General features: G+C 38.2%; 1 protein-coding gene across 12 annotated transcripts in view; it reads right to left on the bottom strand.

The window, feature by feature from the left end:
• The window catches only part of C7H12orf54 (chromosome 7 C12orf54 homolog), a 370,404-nt gene that overhangs the window by 236,169 nt on the left and 115,292 nt on the right, over positions 1-18,943 (bottom strand). For 4 of the 12 annotated variants that reach the window (XM_077170721.1, XM_077170718.1, XM_077170723.1 and 1 more), the window contains 3 exons: positions 15,228-15,273; positions 13,262-13,474; positions 12,056-12,967 (listed from right to left, as the gene is read on the bottom strand). The exons of 6 other annotated variants lie outside the window; for them this stretch is intronic. In XM_077170721.1, coding sequence (XP_077026836.1) covers positions 12,838-12,967; positions 13,262-13,474; positions 15,228-15,273 — 389 coding nt within the window. In that variant the 3' untranslated portion in view covers positions 12,056-12,837. 2 more of the 12 variants (XM_077170719.1, XM_077170722.1) reach the window with 2 other exon arrangements.

Raw genomic sequence — 18,943 nt, 5'->3', positions numbered from 1 at the left:
ATATAAGGACTAGCATCATAAAGTTTCTAGAAGAAAATGTAGGGAATATCTTCAAGACCTAGTTAAAGGAGGTAGCTTTCTAAACTTTACACCCAAAGCACAAGCAATAAAAGAAAGAATAGATAAATGGGAATTCCTCAAAGTCAAATGCTTCTGCACTTCAAAAGACTTTGCCAAAAAGGTGAAGAGCCAGGCAACTCCACGGGAGAAAATATTTGGAAATTCCATATCAGACAAAGGTTTCATTTCCTGCATATACAAAGAAATCATACAACTCAACAACAAAAGAACAAACAACCCAATTATAAAATGAGCTAAAGACATGCATAAGCATTTTTCTGAAGAGCAAATATGGATGACTCAGGAGAAATGAAGAGATGCTGATTTTCATTAGCTGTAAGGGAAATGCAGATTAAGACTACAATGAGATACCAGCTCACACCTATAAGAATGGTGGCTATTAAACAAACAGAAAACTATAAATGCTGGAGAGGATGTGGAAAAACTGGGACACTTATGCACTGCTGGTGGGAATGTGTAATGTTGCAGCCACTATGGGAGACTGTTTGGTGGTTCCTCAAGAAATTAAAAATTGAGTTGCCCTATTACCCACTAATAGCACTACTTGGTATATACCCAGAAGAGCTGAAAGTAATGATACAAACAGACAAAAGAATAGATACTGTATGATTACACTTTTATGACCAGCATACAGGCATAATCAGAGGCTTATAATACAGGATAAGGGGATTGTCATGCTCAGGTTCATGTGTCAACTTGGCCAAGTGGTGGTACCTATTTGTCTGGTTGGGCAAGTGCTGGCCTGTCTGTTGCTATGAGGACATTTCATACAATTAAATCATGATCACATCAGCTGCATCCACAGCTGATTCCATTTGTATTCAGACAAGGGGAGTGTCTTCTGCAATGAGTGATGCTTAATCTAATCACTGGAAGTCTTTTAAGGAGGATTCAGAAGAGACAGGCTCTTCTTCCTGCTTTGGCTGGTGAGTCTCTCCTGTGGAGTTCGTCCAGACCCTCCACTGGAATTGTCGCCTTCACAGCCTTCCCTGCGGATTTTGGACTCTGTGTTCCTATGGTTACGTGAGATACTCTTATAAATTTTATATTTGCGAGTGTTTCCTGTTGATTCTGCTTCTCTAGAGAACCCTAACTAATACATGAACTTAGAGATAAATAGAAGCTAGAGATGAGTGAACCATTAGCTAATGAGGTTGAACTTCAATGTAATGGAATAGATAGGAGTGAAGGTGTTTCTCTAGCGTGTCTGTTAGTAATATTACCATATTGAAGGTTAAAAAGATTGAAAGGGATTATATAGACCTACATTCCACTGATTAACAGTAGAAATAAGAATTAGTTCTTGCAAGAATTACTTCAAAGTTATGATTCTTGCGTGAAGAGTGTTTAAGTCCAGTGTACAGGGGAAAACTGCTATTGCATGGTATGAGCTATATTTAAAAGGAAACCATTGGGGGAGCCATAGTGACTCTCTTGCCTGCCATGCCAGTGACCCAGGTTAGATTCCCGGTGCCTAATAATGCAAAAAAAAAAAAAAAAAAAAAAAAAAAACGGAAACCATCAGCACTACCACAGCAACAGCACAGGTAAATAATAGGGGGAGGGAAAGAGTTAAGCGGAGGTTTAGAATTCCTATTTGGCGAGGGTGTGTTTATTGGTTTTCTTTCTCTTGGGAACAAATAAATTATCTAAAATTGAGAATGTTGATGAACTGTGGACTTTGGGCCCTCAACATGATGCCCAATGAATGCAGGTGGCTGAAGGATGCACTAATGGAGAAGTAGATTGGCGAACGGTGGTGTATACGTATGAATGAAGGTTGTGCTTCTACAAAAAGGAACAAAGTTCTGAGGCATGCAACGATGTGAATGAACTTGTGGGATGTTTGGTGAGACAAAATAAGCCAGAAACAAATGAACAAGAATGGTATGGTCACCTTTAGAAAATGCTTAGATTGAAAATGCTTTTAGAGCAGTCCAGAGTGGTGATTATTATTTCTGGATTTTGAGAGCCTGTTTTATATATGTAATCTGATATTTAGAGATAAGAACGAAGCTAAACAAGGTTGGGTTAAAGTAATTCAGAACCTAGGGGTAAGGAAGACAGTATCTATATTTTAGAACCATAAAATATACTCTTTGAGACTGATGGAAGATTTATTCTGGAACTGAAATTTTCTGTAGTGCATAATCTAATTCAACCTACCTGCATAGCTCCCCTTTAAATAACTGAAGCAAAGGGGCACAGAATAAGAAAGAGGTCTTTTAATCCTGTATAGATTATTGTAATGCCTGGATACATCCTAGAGTATATTGAGCAGATCATTCAAAAGTGTTGGCAAAGTCCCCTGAGGGATGGGAGAAAAATATGGACCTATTAAACTTGACCATCAGGGAATCCCCTGAAACTGTTTCAAACTTTAGGGGCACCCAAATCAATAGGCCATGCCCTCGATCAGGAGGTTTTCTCTTGAGAAGCTTATGTAGATAGCAGAGAAGCTTAGACTACCTATAGTCATGCCTAAGAGTTACTTCTGGAGGACCTCTTTTGTTGCTCAGATGTGTGTCAGTCTCTCTAAGCCCAACTTTGCAAGTAAAATCGCTGCCCTCCCCCCTATGTGGGACGAGACATCCAGGGGGTGAAAGTCTCCCTGGTGATGTGGGAGATGACTCCCAGGGATGAATCCAGACCTAGTACCATGGGATCAACAATTATATCCTGACCAAAGGGGGAAAAGAAGCATAATTAATAAAGCATCAGTGGCAGAGAGAGCTCAGATAGAGTCGAGACGCTACTCTGGACGTTGCTCTTATACAAGCTTCAGTTAGACCTTCCTACCTATCATAACCTGTCAACCCCCAACGAGGACCATTCCAGCCAATCCTAAAGAATACTTAGGTCAATATATTAGATTCCACAAGTGTTCCATGCAATAGAGGAACATTCAAAAAACTTACAACCTCCAAATGGGTCCCTGATCCAGATGAGTCCTGAAACCTAGCCCAGCCTCTCCAGAACATCAGATAGTTACATCTACCTACCCCATAATAGTGACAGACCCTTAGAATTGCCATAGCCCAAACACCTCTAAGAAAGGGATGGAAAGATCAAAGGTAATGGTAGAGTATACAGAGAAGACAGGATTTAATAAATGAATATGAATGTGGAATCAATTTAATGACTGATTAATATCTTTTAGTCTCCAGTATTTTGGAGCAGCTAGAAGTCAAACTCTGAAATATGTTCTACAACTAATTGTGCTGCTGTGCTTTGAAAGTTATTTATATGTTATTTTTCACAAAAAGAAGGGGGGAAAGCTGATTGTGATGACAAAACAATATTTAAGCCCTCTAGCCTCTCATATTTTGGAGCAGCTAGAAGGAAAAATATGAGAGGATTATATGGTAGTCCATGACAAACTCTGGGATCTGTCCTGTAATTACCTGTTAAGGTGTGCTTTGAAAACTATTGCTTTTTTATTTCTTTGCTTTGTATATATGTTATACTACACAATAAAAAAGGTTTAAAAAAAAAGAATAAATTCTACACAATTCCACTTGACAACCCTGAAATTTATTTTGTAATATTGACAATGTTTTTAGACAGTAAAGCCTATACAATTCTGAAAAATAGTAACATTAACAAATACAGTTCCTAATTTCAAGAGAGAAAACCATGAATGTATAGGCACAAGGATAAATTAAACAAAATAAAGAATCAAAATATAGAGTTATGCAACTATAGCAAACAGATATTTATCAAAATGCAAAGGCAATTCAATGGAGAAAGGATAGTCTTTTTAAGAAACGGTGGTGGAAAAATTGAACTTCAATATGTAAAAGCATAATCATTGATAGTTATATTACACCTTAAATAAAAATCAAATCAAGCTACTTCATATACTTCAATTTAAAGTGGAAACGTTTAAAATTCCAGATGTAAACATGAGAAAATCAACCTGACCTTGGGTTCATGATCAGTTTTTACACATTACAAGAAAAGTACAATTCATGAAAGATAAAATGGATGAAGTGGACTTTATTAAAATTAAAAATTTCTGAATAGATGCAAATAATGGAGTCAGAAGTTTTAGACACCATTTCCACATTCAGAAAAAAAGAAAGATTGGAATTGAGTAGGTAGTACCTCTTGTATCTCTCTAAGTCAACTCAGCAGGTGAACTCACTGCCCTCTTCCCTACTACAAGGGGCATGACTTCAAGGGGTATAAATATCCCTGGTAATGTGGGACCTGAATCCCAGGATGAGCCAGGATGCAGAATCATGGAGTGCAGAAAGCTTTCTTGACCAAATGGGGGAAGAGATAAGTGAGGCAAAATAAATTTCAGTGGCTGAGAGAAATCAAATAGGCATGAGGTTATCCTGAAGATTATTCTTATGCATAATATAGATAACATTTTTTAGTTTATGGTGTATTGAAGTGGCTAAGGGAAGCACCTGAAACTGTTGAACTGTGCTCCAGTAGCCTTGATTCTTGAAGATGATTGTATAACTATTGAGCCTTTACAATGTGACTGTGTGATTGTGAAAACCTTGTATCTGATGCTTCTATTATCCAGGGTGTAAACAGAGGTGTAAAAATAAGGATAAAAATTAAATTAAAAAATAGGGTGGATAAAGGGTTAAAAAAAGGGTAGATTGAAATACTGGTTGTTAATGAGAGGGTAAGGTTAGAAGTATGAGTTTTTTCTTTTTCCTTTTTATTTATTTTTCTGGAGAAATGCAAATGTTCTAAAAATCATCATGGTGATGAATACACAAATATGTGATGATATTGTGAGTCATTGATTGTATAATATTGTTGGACTGTGTGTGTGAAGATTTCTCAATAAAATATTTAGAAAAAATTAAAAAAAAAAACATACCCATAACTAACATCATACTCAGTGGTGACATACTGATGGCAATCCTCTGAACACTGGTCACAAAATCAGGATGCCCCAACACCACTGTTACTGGAAAATGTAGGCAAAGCAAGTATGAAAGAAAAAGAAATAAATGGCATTCAAATTGGAAAGAAGAAGTAAATTTTTCCCTATGTGAAAATGGCATGATCCTATAGATAGAAAGTCCTGAAAAAATCCACAACAAAGCTACTTGAACTAATAAATCCTTTCAGCAAAATTACAGGATACAAAATTAACACAAAAATTAGTAGTGTTTCTATATATTAGTAATGTGCAATTTGAAGGGGAAATCAAGAAAAAACTCCATTTACTATAGCAACTATAAGAATTAAATATCTGGGAAGAAATTTAACCAAGAATATAAAGAACTCACATGTAGAACGCTAAAAAGCATTACTCAAATAAATCAATGATAAAGGGAATGATATTCTGTTTGCATGGGTTGGGAGACTAAATATTATTAAGATGTCAATTCTACCTAAAGCTATTTATTGATTCATCACAATCCCAATTAAAATTACAACAGCCTTCTTTGAAGAAATGGAAAAGCCAATCATCAAATTTACATGGTAGAGTAAAGGTCCCTGAGTAGTCAAAAACATTTTGAAAAAGAACACAATTGGAAGACTCACATGTCATGATTTTAAAATTTATTATAAGGTTACAGTATTCAAAGTTTGGCATTGGCACAAGGACCGACATAATGACCAATGGTACTGAATTGAGAGTTCAGCAATAAACCATCACTTCTACGATCAAATGATTTTTTACAAGCATTTCAAGTCCACTCAATGAGGAAAGAATAATTTTTCAACAAATATGCCAGGAAAACTGTATATCTATATGAAAACAAATGAACATGGACCTCTACCTAACACCATATACAGAAGTTAATTCAAGACCTAAATATAAAAACCAAAACTATAAACTTCTTTGAAAAAAGCATGAGGAAACAACTTCAGTTCCTTGTGTTAGACAATGGTTTCCTAGATTTTTACACCATAAGCATGAGCAACAACAACAAAAAATAGATAAATGGGATTTCATGGAAATTTAAAACTTTCTGCCTGAAAGGACTTCAACATGAGACTAAAAAGTACAGAAAGGGAGAAAATATTTGGAAACGTCATATCTGATAAAGATTTAAAGAAATCCCTACAACTCAGCAATAAAAAAGAAATAGAACCCAATTAAAAAATGGGCAAAAGGCTTCAATATCGCCAAAAAAGATGTAAAAAAGCACATGAAAAGATGCCTAACATCATTATTCTTTGGGAAATGGAAATCAAGACAACAATGTGGTACCATTTCATATGCCCTAGAATATTTCAGACCTAAGTCAGATATTTGACAACTGGATTTTAGGGACAGGAGTATGGAATTGAGGCTCTATCATGTATTTCAAAGTTGAATTAAGTTTTTCATTTCTACCATAAGCCAGACTGATGTCAGGCCAGGGGGTTGACTCTTATACTGCGACCATTGGCATTGGCCCTTATTCTATACAGTGCTCATGGGAAAGATTGGCACACTGGTTAATATATTGATCCATCAATTGATCACTCCTGACAGGCAGACAAAGAGCAGTCACTATGTGGTATGCTGATGTCACAATTCTAAAAGCAGATGGCTCTCTAAAGGATCCTACAAAATTCCTTTGCTGCTGCTGCCTATGCCTGTCACCAAATAAGATCCTGATCCTCAGGGTTATAGGGGAAAACACCCACAGCACACACCCACCCCTACCCTATGGAACAGCAAAGGGATTAAATCAAACATGACTTAAACTCAGGACCATTAAACCCTAAAAGGTAAACATTTCTAGGCTAAGTCCCCTAAAATTGATGATACCAATTTGAGAGTCTCTAGAGGGTTAACCATAAATATAAGCAACATAGGGAGATGGTCAATTTACAAGTAACCACCTGAATGAGTTTAAGTAAAATTTGTAAATAAAGAGTATGGTGCCCTCAGAACCCAAAATGGACTAAATTATATTGGGCTTGTTTTAACACTGTGCTTGCTTCATCCTTCTGTGTCCCAAGTTATATGCCCTTAGAGCAACAACTGCTCGCATAACACAGTGCTATGGATAATGTCATGAGGACAGATTAAGGCATTCTGTGATTCCACAGGTGATGGTGCTCATGGAAGCACGATGGGCAAGAAAAGCAAATTCATAACCAGAATATGTATCTACTCCAGTGAGAAAACTCTTCCCCTTTGTTAAAATAAAACCTTGAGCAAAATTTGGTTCAAACTCAGAGAGTTTAATTGAATTCATTAATAAATTGGGGAAATTCCAATTATCATGAGGTAGGGAGGAATTTTGCTGAACCAAGAGAGCAGTGAGCTTTTATAGACAGAACCAGGATGTATGTTGGAAGGAAATTTTCATTGGTTAGTGCAGATGACATTTCCTAATATGGTTAGTGCAGGCGATGCTTAGCAATGAGGAAATAAGCTGGTGTAGGAATAGTGATAGCTGATTGGATTATTTAAATTCTGTTCTCCAGGTGAGCTGGATATTTACAGGGAATGGAAACTTACTTAGACTTTGGTTTTGTTGACATAGGGCTTAGCATGGGTGCCTCCTGTTGGGCCTACTAGATTTTATTTATCATGCTCCTTGATAGAAGAGTTCCAATGTAATCAACTAGTTACCAGGTAACTGACTTGTTCTTCTGGGTAATGGTGTCATATTACGGACTCGATGTTGGTCTCTGCTGTTGGCAGATTAGTCATTCAGCAGTAGTTATTCAGTTCAGTCTTGATAAAGGGAGCTTTGTGTTGCTGATTCTATGCATGGATTCCATCACTCCCACGAAGGCCACTTTTTTCAGAAATCATTGAACAAGCACTGAGTTGGCTGGAAGAGAATGCCTAATATCCACAGAGCACATCATTTCATCCACCTGATTATTAAGAGCCCCTCTACCATAAACGCTCATTGATGACACAATATCTTCACAGTCCTTGTGCATTCTGAGAGTTCATTCACATATCTCTTCCTGAGAATACTTTGTCACCAATATTTCAATTCTGTTCCTTCCAAGTTTCTAATGATCCAGCAAACCATTAGCAAAAATCGATTAAACCAGTATCAATGAATACGTCTGAGCATCCCTCATGCCAGACATAATGGACAACCAAGTGTACCATTTGAATTTCTGCCCAGTGGGAGGATTTTCCTTCATGACTGCCCTTCCAAATCACCCACCCCTGATAGTGTTCCAGCAGTTCACTTTCAGGTGATCCATAATGTGCAAATTTATCCACAACGACCTTTGAGTTTTTCATATGTAATCTATGGAATATCTTCATGTAGATTGAGTAAGAGAAGGCAACAGGTGTTCAGGATTCTAAACCACATTCTCATGCAATTTACTCATGTCTTCCAGATCTGCCATGCCTGGTCTCTTATGTTCCATTTCTATTTGATGATAGACTTCTGTTGCACAGCCTACATTATGGCTAGGCAAATCATACACCAAGTTCATGATGGGAAGCTAGGTCAAATAGGCATTCAGACTCTACCAAGGCCCAGCAGCAAGCCAGAAACTGTTTCTCCAAGATATGATGGTAATCTTCAAAAGAGTGCATAATTACAGTTTGCTTCGAAATCCTACAGGCCTGTGCTGTGATTCTCTTATTGGTGTTTGCCAGAGACTCTATTTACATCCTTATTTGCCATGGACACTTTGTGTATGTGCTGGTTTGAGAGTATTATGTACCCCCAGAAAAGCCATGTTTTAATTCTGATCCAATCTTGTGGGAGGCAGCCATTTCTTCTATTTCTGATTCAGCACTGTAAGTCAGAAACTTGATTAGATTATCTCCATGGATATGTGACACACCCAACAGTGGGTGTGACTTTGAATAGATGGAGATATGACTCCACCAATTCCAGGTGGGTCTTGATTAGTTTACTGGAATCCTGTAAAAGAGGAAACATTTTGAAGAGAGTCAGAAATGACAGAGCTGACAGAAACTTCAGAGCAGAGCTGACACAGCTGCCGACACTTGGAGAACAGAGTCAGATGTTTGGAGATGCTTGGAGCCCAGAAGACATCACCATGAGATGTTAAGCAAGTCACAACCTGGAGAGAGCCAAGGGAAGCCAAGAGATGAAGACCAGACCCAGAGAAGCAAAGTAAAGTACCCACACAGGAACAGAAGCTGAAGCAATGGAGCCCCAGAGCAGGGACCAGCAGATGCCAGCTATGACTACCCAGCTCCCAGAGGTGTTCCTGATCCATTGACCTTCCTTGAATTAAGGTATCTTTATCTGGATGCCTTAGTTTGGACATTTTTATAAGCTTATAACTGTAAACTTGTAACTTATTAAATTCCCCTTTTTAAAAGCCATTCCATTTCTATCAGATTCCAGCAGCTAGCAAACTGAAACAGTGTATCTTTGGATCTTCTGGAGCACAAGACCCAAATGGGAGAGTGGCTTAAATAACAGCTTGAATTGATGTAGAGCCTTCTCTTGCTATGGTCTCTACTTGAAACTGGCAGCCTTATGGGTGACTAGAGTGAATGAAGTAGTACAAGCGAATGCAGTATATGTTGCTTCCAAAAAACTTTAAAGCTTTGTGTATCTTTTTCCGTGGTAGAGTACAAAGTGAAACAACTTGTCTTTTGCCTTGCAAGGTATATCTTGGCATGCTCCAGGTCATTGAGTGACCAAAAACTTCATTGAGGTGGTGAGTACCTGAATTTATGGTTCATCTCTTTCCAATTCAGTCTTCCTAAGGAATCTAAAGTATTTTCTACTTTCTGCTCATTAGATCCAATCAGCATAATGTCATCAATGTAGTGAAAAGAATAACTTTTTTATAGAATGTCAAGGTCACCAAGATCCCTGCAAACTATTTTATGACACAGAGCCAAAGAATTAACATGGGTCTGAAGCAAGACTGTGAAGATATTCTTGTTAGCCCTGCCAGGTGAAAGCAAACTGTTTTCGGTGATACTTGCAAGTTGATATGGAGAAAAAGGCATTAGCCAGGTAATAGTTCCCCATGTTCCCCAGTCACTGCCTTCCGTGATGAGATTATTGTGGTTTTCAAGCAAAACCTCACATTCCAGTGTCAAGGTGCACGCTGATTTGCTCCATTAAAGATTCTACATCTGGCTCAGCAGCTATAATTGTAGTCATCACTTAACTAAATTCATGATAATCTACAATCATTCTCCAAGATCTATCTGTATCTGTACAAGTCAAACCGGTGAGTTAATGGGGATTTAATAGATATTACCATACCTGATTTGTTCAAGTCTTTGGGAAAATTTATGTCTATAAATTCCCCCAGGGATGCAGTATTGCATCTCGTCTACTATCTTGGTAAGGAGGGGTAGTTCCAGAGACTCTCACTTAGCCCTTTCTACTACAATAAACCCTCATCATCTAGGGTCAGAAAGGCAATGTGGAGATTCTTCCAGTTGCCAAGTATGTCTGTTCTAATTATTCATTCAGAAGCTGGTGAAATAACCACAAAGTGATTGTGGACTAACTGAGCCAATTGTCAATCAGCCTTAGGATAAGACTCCCATTTTTCACCTGACAACCTTAAGCCCCTACTTTGACTGATGAATCATAGTGATGTTTCCAGGCACCAGAAATTAACATCAATTCAGAACCAATATCTAGAAATTCCCCAACCAGTCTGGTCATTTCCTTTTTCTCAATATGCTGTCACTTTAGTAAATGACTACAAGTCTCTCTGGAGAAGGCGTAGGGAAAGATTTACAATACATACTTCCATCAGTGGAGCAGGGTCCCTCTTCAAGGAGGCCTGGACTACTTTCAGTCAAGGGACTATGGGCCTGTGAATTGACTAGATCTGAAAACTGAGTGAAGGCCATAAGCATCCACTATGGTGATTCAAGTCAGGCTTTTAGCTACTAGATCTAGAGTTTGTCCTTTTATATAGATGAGTATATACTCTAGTAGGATGCCCATATATTTTTTCCCTAGGGAAAATATGACCAATTAGCTACTGCCAAAGATCTCTGAAGGTCACAATATTCTCTACTTTCTTTATTATTCTTTACTGTACCTTGTCTTTAGTGGTTAAGTGCTGCCACTTATCCCTGCTACTATGAAATCCTGCCATTTATACTGAAATCAGGAAGCCAACCTCAACAGTGACATCCCCCTACAGTCATGCCAGTCTACAAAAGAATGCAAACACAGGGCAAGGTATTTCAAGGATTCAGTGCTCCCCTTACTAATGTAAGAATCAGGGTCAGCCAATTCATTGGCTCTGAATTGATGCTAATTTCTGGGGCTCTGAAAAATCACTGTGCTCTATCAGTCAAAGTAGAGGATTAAGGTGATCGGATGAGAAATGGGAATCTTATGCTAAGGCTGATTGATAGTTGGCCCTGTTGGTCCACAATCACTTTATGATTATTTCCACAAATTCTGAATGGAAGTAAAGGGTGCACCTTTCTCAATGGCTTAGTGTAGGGAGTGTTCTTTGGGTCTTAATGTGGAATGCATTTGGGGCTTAGTGCAAGTATCATACATGATATATAAAGTCCTAAATCTCTGAATTCCCTCCTTAAATATAGCCGAATAGTTCAAGATTCAGTCAACCAAATAAGAAAGAGGTTAGAGCCACCATCAGCTACACGAACTAACTCATGAAATCCAGAACTTCTAGTAAGTGTACCGTATCAGTGAATTTGGTGTATGGTGTTATACTTTGCCCCCATTAGTCTAACATCTTCTGAATCTACTCCTCCACATGTTCCCCAGTCTCTACCTTCCCTGGTGAGATTATCACAAGGTTTTCAAGCAAAAGAAGATAGTGTCCTCATACACCAGAGGACAAGCTACTACTGCAAAGGAGAGTAACTTTGGGATTCAACAATGTCAGTGTGACCCACATCCAACCAGATGTCTCCCTTCCAAGTTTCAGTATTTCAAGATCACATCTTCTTTCAAACAGTGTCCTACCTTTCACTTAAGAAACTCAGTAAGACTATTAATTCAACTGTCACTGTGCTTCAGCAACCCAAACGATTAAATTTTGTGTCTTAATTTCAGCAACATTAGTTCTGTGGCTATAAAAAAAAAAAAAAAAGAAGAGATTTTTTAGAGCTTGATTAGTTTCAAAATTGCACTGGTATTACCAAAGTATATATTTGCTTCCTATGGATGGTTTAACAAATGATCACATACTTGATGGCTTAAAACAACAGAAATTTATTCCCTTATAGTTCTGAAGTCCATCAAGTCTAAATCAGTATCAATGGTGTCTGTAAGGCCACACTCCAGGGGACAGAATCCATCCCTTGCCTCTTCCAGTTCTGGCTGTTGTTTGCATTCCTTGGGTCATGGCTCCATCACTCCAATCTCTGCTTCTGTGGTCACATTGCTTTTTCCTTTTCTGTGTGTCAAATATGACAATATGCATTTGATTTCCTCTTACAAGGACACTGGTTATTGCAACCACCTAAATAGTCTGCATTAGTCTCCTCCTCTCAAGATCTTTAACTTAGTCACAGCTATGTAGTCCTTTCTACAGGTTCCAAGGATGATGACATGAATATCTTTTTTTGTGGGGGAAGGGTACAATCATTATGCAGCCACAGGACTATCATGGAAGCTCTCTGGTTCTCAAATCATGGCTTGAACTGAGGGTTAAAGGTCTTACGCTTATTATTTTCTTCCTCTAAACATTAAATTTGATCTCAGAAGAATTCACCCCACACCATAATCATTATAGAGAACATTACTGCCAAGCTACTTGAGTTCCCAAGGCTCTTTCTTCAGTTAGCACTTCATTGAAATCAACTGCAAGTGATAACTTGATAATATATGATGTCACCTCATGCCATGGATTGCAAGCAAATCATTTCCCATTGACAAGATGCTCAGCACTACACTGAAACTCAAGGGCATGACCAAACCAGTTTCCAAATTCCATCTTTGGAGGTCTATCTTCCAGGACCACTCTTATTTCCACTGAGTCAGTCAGGGTCCTGTGAAGAGACAGAAACCACATAGTAATAAGAACAGGGAAAGTGCAATATAAATAATTATTAACTATATCAGGGAATTGGAGTAAGAGGGGATTAGCTGGAAAGGAGTAAAGACCATTCTAAAGAACACAGAAAAATCACCCATCACTCCTAGGCCTAAGAGCCTCCAAAGAAGAAAGAAATCTGAGCTTCCCCCTCCTTATTCCCCCAACCAGGACAGAGATAGACTAGACGGTAGAGAAGTTAACTGAGGCTGAAAAGTCAATTGAATGGGTGTCAGCGGAAGCTACTCACAAGAGGCACCAGGCAAGCAGCACTCTACTGCAAAGAAACCCATGGGGTGCCAAGGGAAACCATTCGTGGTTGGTGCTGAGCTGGGAACAACTGGAGTCAGTCACTTCAGAAGCATGTGAGTTGCTTGAGCTGGACACTGTATAAGCCATGTGTGCTATAGGAGCCTGGCACTTCAGAAGCCATGAAATCTGCAGAAGTCTGGTGCTGCAAAAGCTGCACATGAGACAAGAAGCTATAGAAGCTGAAGACAGTGCAGGAGCTTGCCTAAAGAAGCACACCAGAACCAAGAACCCCTTCTTCAACAGTATCCCTCTGTAGCCCTCAAACAAAGGTAAACATCAAGTCAGCTGGCACAGATTCCAACTTTATTATCACAGAATAGGCAATGAAAGGTGAGCAATAAAAGGAACAATAAATGGATCATTGACACATCAACTTGGGAAAGAACCGACATCCTTACAATATTGTGTTTTTCAATCCATTAGGATGAATTTACTGTATCCTTCCATTTAGATAACTCTTTAATTTCTCTAAGTACTATATTATAGCTTTCTGTTTTTGTTGTATATATTTTTAAGTATTTTGCATTTGTTGATGCTACTATAAGTGGCATTTTAAAATTTCATTTTCTAACTGCTGCTCATTTATATAAATACAATTTAAATTTTGTATTTAGACCTTGTATCTATTAAACTCACTAAATTCACTTATAAACTCTAATAATTTATTCTTAGATTCTTTCGACTTTTTACATAGAAAATCATGTTATCTTTCTGTGATGGAAATTTTATTTTTATCATTCCAATCCTTATACGTTTGAAATCTCTTTCTTATTTTAAAACACTAGCTAGAATTTCTAATAAATAATGAAGCTGCAACACAAGGCATCCCATCTCATTCTCAACCTATTAGGAAAGGAATTGAACATTTCACCATTAAGTATGATGTCTGCTTAAGGGTTTGTAGACACCCTGTATCAGGGTAAGAAAGTTCCTGTCTATTCTTAGTTTCCTGACAGATATTAAATATGAAAAGATGGGGAGTTCTATCAAATGCTCTTTTTGCATCTATTGAAGTTATCTTATGATTTTTTTTCCTTTATTCTGTTATTACAGTGAATTGCACTGATTTTCAAATATTAAGCCAATGTTACTATCTGGAAATAACTTGAATTTAGTCATGTTGAATTATAATCTGTGTATATTACTGAATTAGATCTGTTAATATTTTGTGTAGGATTTTAAAATCTGTGGTCCTCAATATTATGGACTGAATTATGTCCCCCACAAAACATGTTCAAGTCCTAACTCCCACACCTGCGGATGTGAATTCATTTGTAAATGGAATCTCTGAAGAGTGTGTTAAGATGAGGCCAAACTGAATGAGGGTAGGGCTTGATGCAATATGACTGGAGTCCTTATAAACTGAGGAAATCTGGATGCGGTAGGAGGAATGAGGAGGAGAATGAAGGAGGTAGCTCACCATGAGATGGAGGCAGAGACTGAGCTATAGATTCCTGACAAGCCACCATCAGAATGCCAAGAATTCAGAGAAAGTATGGCCTGCTAATATCTTAATTTCGGACTTCTGGCCTCCAAATCTTGAGATAATAAATTCCTGTTGTTTAAGCCAAATAATCTGTGGTGTTTGTTAGCAGCCCTGGAAAATTAAGATAATGAGATAGTCTGGCTTGTAATGATTTTCTTATACTTCAGTATCAAGGCCCTGTCAACCTCATAAAACAAGCTGGGAAGTTATTCTTTGTAGTCTTTGGAAGAGTTTGTATAATATTTGTGTCTAATTTTCTTAAATGTTTGGAATATTCACTGGCAAAGGATTTAGGCCGGGGGGTTGCTTCGTGAGAAGATATTTAATCACAACTATACACGACTAGATATGGCATGATTCTAAATCAGAAAGTATAAAAATTTAAAAAAACAAAAAACAGAAGAAATCTGCCCCTTACCTCATAGTGAAATTCAAATCATCAAAGACAAAAAAGACCTTGAAATCTGTTGATGAGAAAAAAATTATAATGTGTAATGAAACAACAATTTGACCAACAGGTATTCTCTCAAGCACAACAATGAAGCCAAACTAGTATTATTTTCAAAATGCTGAAAGAAAATAACTGTGACATATAATCAGTGAAATTCTATTTCAATAGTGAGGATAAGATTAACTTTTTCAGATAAGTTCTATGAAAATTTACTTCTAATAGATCCTTTTATGTGGGTATTTGTATATGACCTAGAAATTCCAGTCAGCATGCAGGAAGTTTTCAAAGTTTAAGGCCCCACAGAGGGGTGTCCTAAATCTACAAGGGCCCCAGAGTCTGACTTCCATTCTTTAAGTAAAGCAACTCTGTCCAATTTTAATTCCATATACCTAGTGATGAGGCTGAAACAGTCTAAAATAAACATAACAGGTTTCAGCTTAAAGTTAGGTCTACACAATTAGGATCTATGAATTCAGGATTCAAGAAAAACAGCAGTAGCAGCAAAGCAAATTGCTGCACAGCCAGACAGCATCATCCAGTTGCAAGTGACAAGGAAGATTTCTTAAGCCCTTTTTAACTTATCAGTCTGAGAATCCAAATGGATCCATTCAAAATATGCACATTAAGCTGAGAAATTATCAGCCTCTAAGGGTCAGTGCTCTGATTGTATAAGAGCTTATTACTAACCGAAACTGCTTTTGAAAAGTCCAAAAATATATTCATCTAGAGATTCCCTCTCTTTTCATGTTATCTCCCTTTTTCCAGAGGCTCCAAAAGGCAAAAATCATAGCAAAAGGTATCAATTATGGAGACTTATTTTGTTTCTAATATGCAAGGAATTAAAATTCCAACCTTGTCATTGGCAAGGAAAGTTGTACTCCACTAACACTGTTTCTTTGCAGCACTGCCTGATTAGCATGGCTCCTCTTGCACTTATGAAATTGCAAACATATAATATTTTAGATCAATTTTCATCATACATGTAGTTGCAACAGCTACAAAATACAAAGCAATTTCTAATCTGTTTTTTTCCTCATTGTAGTAAATACAACATTTACACAGTTAACATTAGAACTGACACTGGAATGTAAGTAGGCTATGCTGCAGGAAACTGGAGTGATCAGACACCATTTTTTTTTCTGTCTTCTGAAAAGATAAAATGTTGCTCAAACCCTGAGAACTGAGTTATTCTTTTTCCCTCCAGTTTAGAGGCTAGAGCAACACAAACTTTCAACATTTTTGGCCCACCCAAAGCTCGCCTTTGGTAATGTCTGGGCTCTTTCTCAATCCCTCTGGATGAGAAAACAAAAAGCAAGGCATCATGAGGGCTGCACTCTTTTTTCCCTTCTCTTTACCCAGTACAGCCAAAAGCAGCCAAAGGATCCAGCAAGCCAATTGGGGCTATATCTGGCATTTACAAATTCCATAAATAAGTTTTACCTCTCACAACAGACAGCACCTCAACTCTTGTTTCAGACCACAAGTTTCCATAGCCAATAAGGCACCTTCAGCTCCCTCATCCTTTCTTTTCTCAAACTCGGCTTTTGCCATATTTCATTGAGGCTGGATCTGGTCTAATGAACCCCCTTATTATACCACTGTGTCTGCGGTACTCAAAACCTCCCCCAAGTTCAGGATTTGCTAAGAGTTTTCACAGGACTAAATATAGAATTATATGTGTGGCTAAGATTTATTACAGTGAAAGCATACAAAGCAAAATCAGCAAAGAGAAAAGAGCATGAGATGAACTCTAGAGGAGTCTAGATAAAAGCTTCCAACAGTCCTTTCTCAATGGAGGTGCACTTAATTCCTCCAGCACTGAATTATAACACGTTTGAAATGCTGTTACCAAAGTAGTTCATTGAAGACTCAATGCCCAAGGTTTTTACTGAGGGCTGGGCATGTAGGCACTTTCTGTCTAACACATATGAAAATTCCTGACTCCCAAAAGAAAAGCAAGTATTCAAGATAACCATATTGTTTTACAAACAGTTTAGGTACAGTGAAACACTATTACCAGTTAGGTAACTGTTTTAGATTGTAAAAGCTGCCAGAATGCAATGTACCTGAAACAGAATAGCTTTTAAAAAGGGGAATGCATTAAGTTGCAAGTTTACGGTTCTAAGGGCATGAAAATGTCCACATTAGGGCAAGGCTATAAAAATGTCCAAACTAAGGCATCCAGGTAAAGATACCTTGGTTCAAGAAAGCCAATGATGTTTGGGGTTTCTCTCTCGGCTGGAAAAGCACATGGTGACATCAGTTAGCTTTCTCACCAGGCTTCTTCAATGGCTTCCCCAGGGCTCTGTTAATTCTCTTGGCTCTGTCAGTTTTGATGGCTCTAAAACTTTTTCCAAAGTGGTTCCCTCTTAAAGTACTCCAGTAAGCAACCCTATGTTGAATGGGTGGAGACATATCTCCATAGAAATCATCTAATCAAAAGTTACCACCCATAATTGGGTGGGCCCCATCTCCATGGAAACAATAAAAAAGATCTCACCTAGCAATATCAAATGAGAATTAAAGGACATGCTTTTCTGGGGTACATTATAGCTTCAAACTGGCACATTTTACACTTTGGACCCCAAAAAGACATGCTTTTTCCAAATGCAAAAACATACATTCCATAACAATATCAGAAAGCCATAAACAATTTTAGTAACAATGCAAATACAATGCAAAGTCAGAAATAGTATGAAATCTCATCAAGTCAGCCACAGGCATGGTCTGTCCTAAGGCAAAATTCTCCTCTGGCTCTGGACTTATAAAACTCAGAACACGTTATCTGCTGCAAACATACTAAGGAGGAAGAGTCATAGGATACATGTTTCTATTTCCAAAGAAGGAAATTGAGGGGAACACAGGGGCCACCAGATCCAAGCAGTTCTGAAAATCTACAGGGCAAACCCCATTAGATTTCAAAGTCTGAGAGTTATTTATCCTCAGCGCTTTAAAAATAAGCAGTCCTACCCTTTCCAAGGGACTACACAGTGCCCCAGCTCTCTCCAGTGCAACCTTAGGGGACACTGGGGAGACCACCTTTTTCTAGGCTTCACCCTCTCTAAGCATCAGGGCAGCACACTGGACTCTCTGCCATCTCTGGGGCACATGCTAAACCTCTCCAGAACAATGAGGTGGTAATCAGGCTCTCCCCCATCCCCAAAGAATGTGCTCCACCCTCTCCAAGGCCTGAGACAGCAAAACTCTTCCTGAACATTAAAGTGGAAGGCCCGCCACCTGACTTTGGTGAAAACTCACTCTCTCCAAGTGCATCAGGGGTCCACTCTCTTGGCCAGAGGTTTCCTGGCTTTGGACCTTAGCTTCTGTAGTTCTGTCTTTGAAGTTTTTTTTCCTCCAATTTGTCCATTTTCTATCCCTTTTAGTTCAGACTGGCAGTGAACTATTTCACTGTGGTGGTTCCATTTACACAGATCTTACAGCACCCTTGTGGGTTTCCTATGTAATAGGCAGGGATCACAACCATCGGACAATGGGACTTTCCACAAATACTTCCTGGATAATTCCATCTCTAATTCTGGCTTTTCTTAAATGGGTGACTGGTTCCATGTTTGGTTAAATCCTCATGTACAGCAATATTCTCTGGGGTCACCCTTTCTGGAAGCCTAGAATTTTCTAGACCATCAGTTTCTGGTTTACTTATACCCAAGAGTTTGGTTCTCAGC

Source organism: Tamandua tetradactyla, chromosome 7 (assembly GCF_023851605.1).
Source record: "Tamandua tetradactyla isolate mTamTet1 chromosome 7, mTamTet1.pri, whole genome shotgun sequence".
In the NCBI taxonomy this organism is placed as follows: domain Eukaryota; kingdom Metazoa; phylum Chordata; class Mammalia; order Pilosa; family Myrmecophagidae; genus Tamandua; species Tamandua tetradactyla.
This window is presented reverse-complemented; position numbering and strand designations above follow the sequence as displayed.